Here is a 10684-nt window from a genome sequence, read left to right as displayed (position 1 = left end):
TACATTCCATATTTAAATCTTTTCTTCCTATTTTTGTGTACAGTCACCTAAGAATTTTCAAAACCACATGTATCTAGTAAAAAGAGAATTACTTTTACCTGGGACCCAGGTCAGTGGGGCACACACAGCATTACTTGCACTAATCCTATGTGCATACTTAATTATTTCTTCAGAGGAGATAGCACCTGAGAGAGTCAAGAGGATAGTGTTAACATTTCAGTCTAGTAAACATACAAGTTTGTCAGTGCATACATCACAGATACACTTCATACTTAAAATATATACATTAGGTTAAAAAAGTACACTAGTAAATAATATGTATAGCACAACCTGGTTTTTATTTTAGAATATATGTATTTGTATTGTTCTTGTTACGTATGTATTACAGATCTAAGAAAAATCTGGAAGAACACACATCAAACATTTAACAGCAGTTAATCTAAAATAGGACAAGAGGCGAGTTAGATGTAAATCATACCTACAAATCATTAAAAGTAACCAAAGTCTTCATTATAATTCTGACTTTTAGTATGCAATCTAAAAGATCCAAAATGGAAGCCTTTGAAAGAGAGAAGCAGGACAGGACGAGAAGCCATGCTGAGCCTCTCGAAGCACCACTACATGTGCACACATCCCAAAGCCTTATCTAGTTCTGACTTCACAGTCGTTCAAGATCCACCTCAAATCCCATTTGCTTCCAAGCCCATGTTCTCCTCTCCCAACAATTTAAAAAACCCACTGTCTTTATTGCACGTTTGGGTAATAGCCGTAACTTCTATTATTGCTTTTTATAACCTGGAAAAGGATGTGACACCTCCCTAGCAATGCCCAGCATAGTGCTATATAGCAGACACTTTACAAGAAAATTTATTGGAAACTTTTCAACAGCAGCAAATGATTACCAATAATCCTCTCATCAGTTTCTTGAAACCAAAATTTGGATTTTTCAGAAAGTCATTCAGTGTTCCCACAGTACTAACCTTTTCTTGCTTTTTCTATTGACTTGAGTTTTTCTTTTGCTTGGTAAACAGCTGTTGCCTAATTTAAACAACATTAAAAAAAGAAATATGGATTATTCAAAACTATACCAAGCCCAGTTTTTGGCTAAATTCACAAAATCATTTATCCCATAGAAACAATATGTAAAATTTGGAAATCCCCACAATTTATTTGTAATATTCTGAACCACCACTTGGGTATCATTTGTATCAGTTACAGTCAATGAAAAAGAAACATTTATGAGTCAATCTCCATACACATTAGTTGCTAGAAACAAAATGTAAATTGGATTGTTCACTACCATTTTTTCTTTATGTCATCTATCATAAACAGGCAGAAAACAGACCACGTACTACTCCCAAAGCATCCTATTCTTATATCTAGTTCAAGGATAAAATACCAAAAAAATTTTTTTTCTAGTTTACAAGATAAATTCTTGGATTGATAGTCTCATTCATTTATACATTACCATTACCTCCATGCTTAATGACTATTATAATGAACTCTTCCACCCACCCTCCCCTGGGCAAAGGCAAACTAAAGGGTAAAATGAGGCTAACCTAGTATATGCATCCTCCACCGTAACACAGCATTTAAGAGTATGGAGTCAGAGAGATCTAGGTTTATGTTCCATCTCTCAACTTTTACCTCTTGGGCAAGGTAGGTATTCATTTAAAATTATGGTTTTGTCTGTAAAAATAGAATAACGGTACTGACCTCATATAACTGTGATGAAGATTGAGATAATACACATGAAGTGCAAAGTACAGGGCCTGGTGCACTAGTACTTAATAACTGTTAGTTGCCACTATCTAAATCATAAAATTTAGTCTTTTTATAGTCCTTGTGTTCACTGTCTTTTGGAAATCTAATCTAGAGAGGAGCCAGCAATGTCTGGTCCATATGAGAATCAAACTCAAGTCTTCCTGCAATACCACCACATAACAATGACATTAGTTAGTATTTAGTGAAATAACTGAGCAAATAATAACAAATAAATTGTCTCTTTGAAATAGTAGCCAAGAACAAGAAAGGAAAAACTAGAGTCCTTAACATATATCTATATCTATATATATTTACATATAAATCCCATCTAGTTTAGGATGGAAGACTAAATAAATGTAAATTTTAATCAATATATAAAATTGGTATATACTTTTACTGATTTCAAAAATTATTTCTAAAACTGAAGTAGAGATTTAGACTATTAACAAATGAAAACTTAGGACAGGATAAAAGTAAGACTTCCCATTTCTATTAATTCAAACTTGTGAAATCTTCAAATAATGAAAATATGGCTCAAAAGTAATGCAGACTATCGGAAAACAATAATTAAAAAGGGAGGGACTTCCCGGTGGTCCAGTGGTAAAGAATCCGCCTTCTTCTTGGTCAGGGAACTGAGATCCCACATCTCAGTTGCCGCGGGGCAACTAAGCCCACGTGCCGCAACTACTGAGCTCGTGCGCCTCAATGAGAGAGCCCTCGTGCTGCAACTACAGAGCCCACTCACTCTCGAGCCCACATGCCACAACTAGAGAGAAGCCCGCGTGCCACAACGAAAAGATCCTGCGTGCCGCAACTAAGACAAGACGCAGCCAAATAAATAAATAAAATAAACGAATAAAATAAATAAACATTAAAAAAAAAGGGAATGACATGGTCTTTCATCTAACCAAAGTGACAAGGGGTCACTTTTAGACTTGGAAATTCAAGTTTTCTACCACTTCAAAATTGTAATAGATTTATTTTTCAGAAATAGAGTAAATAGTATCCTTTTTTACATTAAGAAACAGCCTCTATCAACTTACCAGTATCTGTTCCGCTTCCTTTAGCTGTTTTTGTAGTTGCTGAATATCACTGTCTCTTTTTTCTACTTCTTTTTCTAAAACTTGCATTTCATGATGGATTTTTCCCTGATTAAGTGCCAATTTCATTAGTTCTTGAAATTCCCCATCTCTATGAATTAACAACTCCAGGACCTGTCAGATAATAGGTGATTAAAGCAGACAACAGAATACTGAAGAACTACATTCCAGTGAAACAAAGAATCCACGTGTGAATTGGCTAGTCCATAAAGTCTTAACACCTTCAAAGTACTGTTTACTAATCATTGTTAAAATTAGCCTACCTATGATTATTTTAGAAGAGATTAATATCAAGGTTTTCTGCTTTTTCTAATTATATGCTATTCTTTCACACAAAATAAAACAAACCTTTCAGAACTAGCAATATGCCAAAATGAGCAGGTTTATTCATTTCTCAGGGAAGGTAAAATTTGAGATGATTTTATTAGTTGACACCAGGAACTGAACAGACATTTCTCCAAACATATACAAGCGGCCAAAAATACATGAGAAGGTATTCAACTTCACTAATCACCAGGGAAGTGCAAATCAACACAACTGGATATGACCCTGCACCAGCTAGAACAGCTATAATCAGAAAGACAAAAGATAACAAATGTTGGTGAGAATGTGGAGACAAAGGGAACCCTTAGAATCTGAATTGGTGCAACTACTGTGGAAAACATTCCATTAAGTGTGGAGGTTACTTAAAAAATTAAAATTAGAACTACCATATGATCCAGCAATTCTACTTCTGAGTATTTATCCAAAGGAAATGAGATCACTATTTTCGAAAAGATAGCTGCACTCGTATGTTCACTGTAGCATTATTCACAATAGCCAAGACAAGGAAGTAATCTAAGTGTCCATGAATGGATGAATGGATAAAGAAAACGTGATGTAAATCTATACACATGCACACACACACAAAGGAATATCATTCAGCCACAAAAAAAGAAGGAAATCTTGGCATCTGGGATAACATGGATGGACCTTAAGAACATTGCATTAAAGGAAATAAGTCAGACAGAAAAAGACAAACACCGTATGATCTCAGTTATATGTGGAATGTAAAAAGAGCCAAACACATAGAAAAAGAGCTCAGATTGGTGGCTGCCAGGGGGAAGGCGGCAAAATGGGTAAAGGTGGTCAAAAGGTACAAACTCCAGGCTATAAGATAAATAAGTTCTGGAAATATAACGTACACCATGGTGACTATAATTAAGAATACAGTACTGTAAATTTGAAAATAGCTAAGAGAATAAATCTCAGCAACTTCTAAAAGTTCTTAAAAAATGTGCAGGAGCTTCCCTGGTGGCGCAATGGTTGAGAGTCTGCCTGCCGATGCAGGGGACACGGGTTCGTGCCCCGGTCTGGGAAGATCCCACATGCCGCGGAGTGGCTGGGCCCGTGAGCCATGGCCGCTGAGCCTGCGCGTCCAGAGCCTGTGCTCCACAACGGGAGAGGCCACAACAGTGGGAGGCCCGCAAAAAAAAAAAAAAAAAAAAAAATGTGCAGAGGAACTGAACATTTTTCCAAAGACATACAAATGGTCAACAGGTACATGAAAAGGTGCCACTTTCCCTGCAATTTTCTTAGAAGTTTTTATCATAAGAAGAGAAAGGACTTCCCTGGTGGTACAGTGGTTAAGAATCCGCCTGCCAATGCAGGGGACACAGGTTCGAGCCCTGCTCTGGGAAGATCCCATATGCTGCAGAGCAACTAAGCCCGTGCGCCACAACTACTGAAGCCCATGTGCTCCACAACAAGAAAAGGCTGCGCACCGCAACAAAGAGTAACCCCTGCTCACTACAACTAGAGAAAGACCATGTGCAGCAACAAAAACCCAATGCAGCCCAAAATAAATAAATAAATAGATAGATAGATAAATGAATAAAATTTGTTTAAGGAAAAAAAAAATAAAGAAAAGAAAACTGGGCACTTCCCTGGTGGTCCAGCGGTTAAAACTCCACACTTCCACTGCAGGAGGCGTGGGTTCCATCCCTGCTTGGGGAACTAAGATCCCACATGCCGCGTGGTATGGCAAAAAAACAAACAAACAAACAAACTTAACCATGTGAGGTGATGGATGTTAACTAAACTTACTGTGGTAATCATTTTGCATTATGTACTTATATCAAATTGTTATGATATACATCTTAAACTAATACAATATTACATGTCGGGCTTCCCTGGTGGCACAGTGGTTGAGAGTCCACCTGCCGATGCAGGGGACACGGGTTCGTGCCCCGGTCCAGGAAGATCCCACATACCGCGGAGCAGCTGTGCCTGTGAGCCATGGCCGCTGAGCCTGCGCATCCGGAGCCTATTGCTCCGCAACGGGAGAGGCCACAACAGTGAGAGGCCCGCGTACCGCAAAAAAAAAAAAAAAAAAAAAAACAGTATTACATGTCAATTATACCTTACCTAAATGATGAAAAAAACTCAATTTAAAAACTGCAATTAATAATTTAATAGAATCTGATCTTCCTGTTCTCACACAAAGTAAATATAAATAGGAAATTGTAGAAATGATGGGAGGTTTTTTTGTGTTTAATTCAAAAAGAAACCACTTACCTGGTTTTCCTCTCCAGACTGTAACAACTTTTGGTTTCTAGAAATCGCCAGCATTTCTATAAGTTCTCTATAAAACAAAAAGTTTGCAAAGTAAATACAATAGAGGCTCTACCTGATCTCCACCTGACTGACTTGCTGGATTCACAGTACCCACAGCAAGCTGAGTACTCAGAGCTATTGCCCCACAGGCCACTTTGACTGTGGACTTCAGCTCTCACTGGCACAGTACATTCTCACCAAGACTCAGCTGTGTTCATTACCAGGCCCATTTATTCAAACTTTACTATTACTATAATTGTATAAATTGAGTATATAAATACAAATGAAGTATGACTGTGAATAGGAAAAACTGTTTCTATAAAAACCTAAGCTTGGAAACACTTAACAGAGGTTTGTAAAGAATAACTATGGAACCAGGAGAAGTAAAGTCATAAAAACTCAGCAAGAGCCTGCCCTAAGTCTGCTTGATGAGTGTCCAAGTGCTCATTTCACTTTAAAGAAACCAAAGTAGAAAATGCAGACAATGCATTATGCGTGGTTTATGCAAGAAAAACTCCTACATAAGGGGTCTACAGGCCAAATGCAGCCCATCTGTGGTTTTTGTAAATAACTTTTCTTTGATGATAGCCACTCCCCTTCATTTACATATTGCCTGAGGCTGCTTTGCCACTACAATGGCAGAACTGAGTAGTTGTGACACAAAACTTCTCACCTGCAAATTTTTAAATTAACCAAACAGGTATCAGCTAAGAGGGATACTTACACATAATAAATCATACATTTCTAGAATGCTCATTTGTTAAATATGCTAATTTTCTACATGAAAAACAGCAGAATGATTGGGGAAAAATGTGTAGCAGGTAATATTCTATATATTAGTTTCAAAACTGTTGATAGATGGGACTTAATTCAGAAATTATCCAGGAGAGGACAGCTTCACAATTAACTACCTGCCACTACTAGTCAGCCCAGGGTTTGTACCTTCTCACTGGCTGCCATGCTATTTTTACCTTCATAGTTCCACCTTCCACTCACTAGCCTCAGGCTATTTTAGTGGATGGTGCAAATTGGACTCAACCTCCCTCCCATACACCATTATGTATGAATTAATTACCTAATTAATGAAAAAAGTAGATAAGGGAATAAAAAGTCTTCATTCACTCATTCAAATGTTTCTTGAGTGCCTATTATGTGCCAGGCACTTTCTAGATGCTTGGGTTAGTAAAGTGAACAATGGCAATTAAGTTCTAATAGAGAAGACAAAAAATATGTAAGTAAAACCAGAGTGACAGGGGTTAGGAAGAAAATAAAGCAGTGTTAAACCAGAGAGGGTCAGTGAGGTAGTTTTGGCTACTTAAACTGGGTGGTCAGGGAAGGTTTCTCTATGGGAATATCTTTGAAGTAAAACATGAATTAAACAAGAGAAGCCAGCCAGGAGATGTGGGAGGAAAGAATGCTTGGTAAAAGACCCAGCTAGCTCACTGGCTCAAAGACGGGTTTGAGGAAATGTGGCCAGAGCACAGCAGGCACCAGGGAGCAGGATACAAAATAAGGACAATGGAGGGAGGGAGGGAGTGAAAGAGAGAGGGAGGGGGCGGGCTGGATTGTGTAGGGCCTTGTAGGTCAGGGTACAGGATTAGTATTTCACTCTTAAGTGCAAAGAGAAGCTACTGGATTATTTTAAACAGGCAAAGGACATGACCTGATTTACATTTTTAAACAACTGCTGAACTATCTGGAGAACAGACTGTAAGAGAGCTAGAAAGGGAATCAAGTTAGGTGGTTTTTGTAGTGTCCCAGGCAAAAGATGACACTGGCTTTGACTACGTCCTAGCCACTAGGATTTAGTAATGGAAATGGGGAAACATGGACAGATTTAGGATATATTTTGGAAGCAGAGCTGACAGGACTTGCTAATGGATTAAACAGACATTTTATGAAAATAGCATGTTATATTAGCCCTTTTCTGCACCCCATTAATGAGATGAAGAGAGTTGAGAACCCCTGGCCTAAATAAAAGCTGGTTTCTGTGGGGAAGGGATGGTGGTAAGGGGTTGGGGGTATGGTGGGAGATGCAGAATGACCCTTTCTTGCCAATCTGGGAGTATAAATCAACAGAAAACCTTACAAGGGCTTACTTTAAGGGAGGGAGGGAGAGGTCTGTAAGATTCAGTGCTCTTCACTAACTGTCTAGGACAAAGTGGAAACCTCTGTCCACTCCAAGGGTGAAGAGAGGCTGAAGGACCCCCTGTCCTCTCTCTCATTATGGGAGTGGGAGGCCCGTAGCGCTACAAAGGAAGCAGCTGTACTCCTGGCATGCCAAATTAGAATCCTCCCACATTTCCACACAAATATAACTTATACAGGGTTAGGTCCTATATTATTTGTGATACTACACTTCAGGTAAACAATTTTCTTTTAAATTAATTTATTTTTTAAATTTATTTTTGGCTGCACTGGGTCTTCATTGCTGTGCGCGGGCTTTCTCTAGTTGGCAGTGCGCGGGCTTCTCATTGCGGTGGCTTCTCTTGTTGCGGAGCTCAGACTCTAGGCGCACGGGCTTCAGTAGTTGTGGCGCACGGGCTTAGTTGCTCCGCGGCATGCAGGATCTTCCCGGACCAGGGCTTGAACCCATGCCCTGCATTGGCAGGCGGATTCTTAACCACCGCGCCACCAGGGAAGCCCCAGGTAAACAATTAATAGGCTGGTGGGGAAACCTCAAGACTCCTATCAATGTGGTTTCTGTTCCACAATGAGTTCTGAGTTACAAACAGGTTAAGAAAAACTTTTTAGACTACAATCTACCTATAGGTTTCTATTTTTTTTAATTCCTCCAAAGACTACCTGATTCTATCACATCTTACAAAGTATTGGATTGGCCAAAAGGTTCGTTCGGTTTTTTCCGTAGATGGCTCTAGCAGCGCTTAGTGGTCTTTAACTTCATTCAAAACAACTTTGTTAGACTGTACTGTGACAGCTGTCATGTCAGCATGCATTTAAAAAAGCACTTACCAAACCTGGTGAATTTTTGTGTAGCCATTTTAATACTGAAGATGGAAGAAAAAAAGCAACATTTTCAGCACATTATGCTTGATTATTTCAAGAAAGGTAAAAACACAACTGAAATGCAAAAAAAGATTTGTGCAGTGTACAGAGAAGGCGCTGTGACTGATCAAACATGTCAAAAGTGGTTTGTGAAGTTCTGTGCTGGAGATTTCTCGCTGGATGATGCTCCACAGTCAGGCAGACCAGTTGAAGTTGACGGCAATCAAACCGAGACATTAATTGAGAACAATCAACGTTAGACCACGCGGGAGATAGCTGACACACAATATCGAAACCTAGCGCTGAAAATCATTTGCACCAGCTTGGTTATGTGAATTGCTTTGATGTTTGGGTTCCACATAAGTTAAGCAAAAAAAACCTTCTTAACCATATTTCCGCATGTGATTCTCTACTGAAACGTCACGAATATGTTCCGTTTTTAAAACAAATTGTGACAGGTGATGAAAAGTGGATACTGTACAATAATGTGGAACGGAAGAGATCATGAGGCAAGTGAAATGAATCACCACCAAGCACACCAAAGGCCGGTCTTCATCCAGAGAAGGTGATGTTGTATATATGGTGGGATTGGAAGGGAGTCCTCTATTATGAGCTCCTTCCAGAAAACCAAACGATTAATTCCAACAAGTACTGCTCCCAATTAGACCAACTGAAAGCACGAAAAGCGTCCAGAATTAGTCAACAGAAAACGCATAATCTTCCATCAGGATACCACGAGACCGCATGTTTCTTTGATGACCAGGCAGAAACTGTTACAGTTTGGCTGGGAAGTTATGATTCCTCTGCGGTATTCACCAGACATTGCACCTTCAGATTTCCATTTATTTCGGTCTTTACAAAATTCTCTTAATGAAAAGAATTTCAATTCCCTGGAAGACTGTAAAAGGCACCTGGAACAGTTCTTTGCTCAAAAAGATAAAAAGTTTTGGGAAGATGGAATTATGAAGTTGCCTGAAAAATGGCAGAAGGTAGTGGAACAAAAGGGTGAATACGTTGTTCAATGAAGTTCTTGGTGAAAATGAAAAATGTGTCTTTCATTTTTACTTAAAAACCTAAGGAACTTTTTGGCCACCCCAATAATATACTAGAAGGCTATATAATCAGGTAAGAGTAAAAAAATATATGCCAAATTTCACAACCACTACTTTCTAAAGTCAAGAGGTTACAATAATGAGGTATTTTTCATTTTTCATAAAAAAATGCAAAGAGAATAAGTTCATTCATAGGATGACAAACTTCACATATCACAGAATCAGTATAAGTATCTATGTGTGACTGGCCACATAATGGGACTTTTTGGAAAGCCAATCACACTGGAGCAGCCTCATTCTGTGGAGGAGTTCCAATGAGTCTTAGGTGGCAAACCAAAGTGACATCTCTTCCATCACCACCAACAACCATTTCCAGGATTATAAAAGAGAGAAATTCTCACTTGCTTACTGTCACCCAGTCTTTCTTTAGAGATGAACAAATAAAACAATGTGGCAGATACGGCATGAGAAAACCAGAGAAAAAGAAAAACGAACTTCTAAGACAATGGCTATTACCACAGGCAGCAGAGCGCCTCAAGAAAGAAGGCTTTAACCAATCTGTCAACAGATTCAGTGAGGACTACAAATTAACGAGAAATCCAAGTCTTTTTGGCATTCCTGGAGCATGGGAAGCAGAAGAACTACAGCTTCTTTTAGAGGAAGCAAAAGAGAACTCAGCACTTCAGGTGATCATGTACAACGGGAAAGCTGAAGGAGAAAGTTTCAGAAACACCGAGGTTCCTGAGGAAAATTTAAATGATTCAGAATTTCAGTGGATAAATACACTTCATCAAACGAAAATGCTATACTTGACAATCAAGAATCAAATATAGAGAGGGATAAATTGGTCAAATCTAGATACAAGAGAATTTCAATTTAGTCTCAAATTTAACATAACTGATAAATTACTTAGCTATGCTATCTCAAGCAAAGAGTACATGAATACCAAGTATATGCACTCCTATAGTACCGACAGCATCAGGTAAACACACCATAGATAGACAGCCCAGGAGCCAATCTAGAGGCAAGATCTCAATATTGACTACTGGGCTGTCCAATGTCAGGAGATGTTCTCAAAGACCATTATACTGAATGGGTAGGCTCAGAAACACAGTTCCTGAACTTGGTGGACATGAAATATATACTAGGGTTACTCAGCAAAACAGA

At 38.8% G+C, this 10684-nt stretch overlaps 1 protein-coding gene across 2 annotated transcripts in view; it reads right to left on the bottom strand.

Annotated features, from left to right (window-relative positions):
- Positions 1–10684, bottom strand: part of MED4 (mediator complex subunit 4) — a 133124-nt gene that overhangs the window by 4018 nt on the left and 118422 nt on the right. For both annotated transcript variants that reach the window (XM_019936582.3, XM_019936581.2), the window contains 4 exons: positions 5421–5487; positions 2808–2978; positions 981–1038; positions 99–185 (listed from right to left, as the gene is read on the bottom strand). In XM_019936582.3, the coding sequence (XP_019792141.1) occupies positions 99–185; positions 981–1038; positions 2808–2978; positions 5421–5474 (370 nt within the window). In that variant the 5' untranslated portion in view covers positions 5475–5487. The remainder of the gene's footprint in view (positions 1–98; positions 186–980; positions 1039–2807; positions 2979–5420; positions 5488–10684) is intronic.

The sequence above is a fragment of the Tursiops truncatus genome, chromosome 18 (genome assembly GCF_011762595.2).
Source record: "Tursiops truncatus isolate mTurTru1 chromosome 18, mTurTru1.mat.Y, whole genome shotgun sequence".
Taxonomy (NCBI): domain Eukaryota; kingdom Metazoa; phylum Chordata; class Mammalia; order Artiodactyla; family Delphinidae; genus Tursiops; species Tursiops truncatus.
This window is presented reverse-complemented; position numbering and strand designations above follow the sequence as displayed.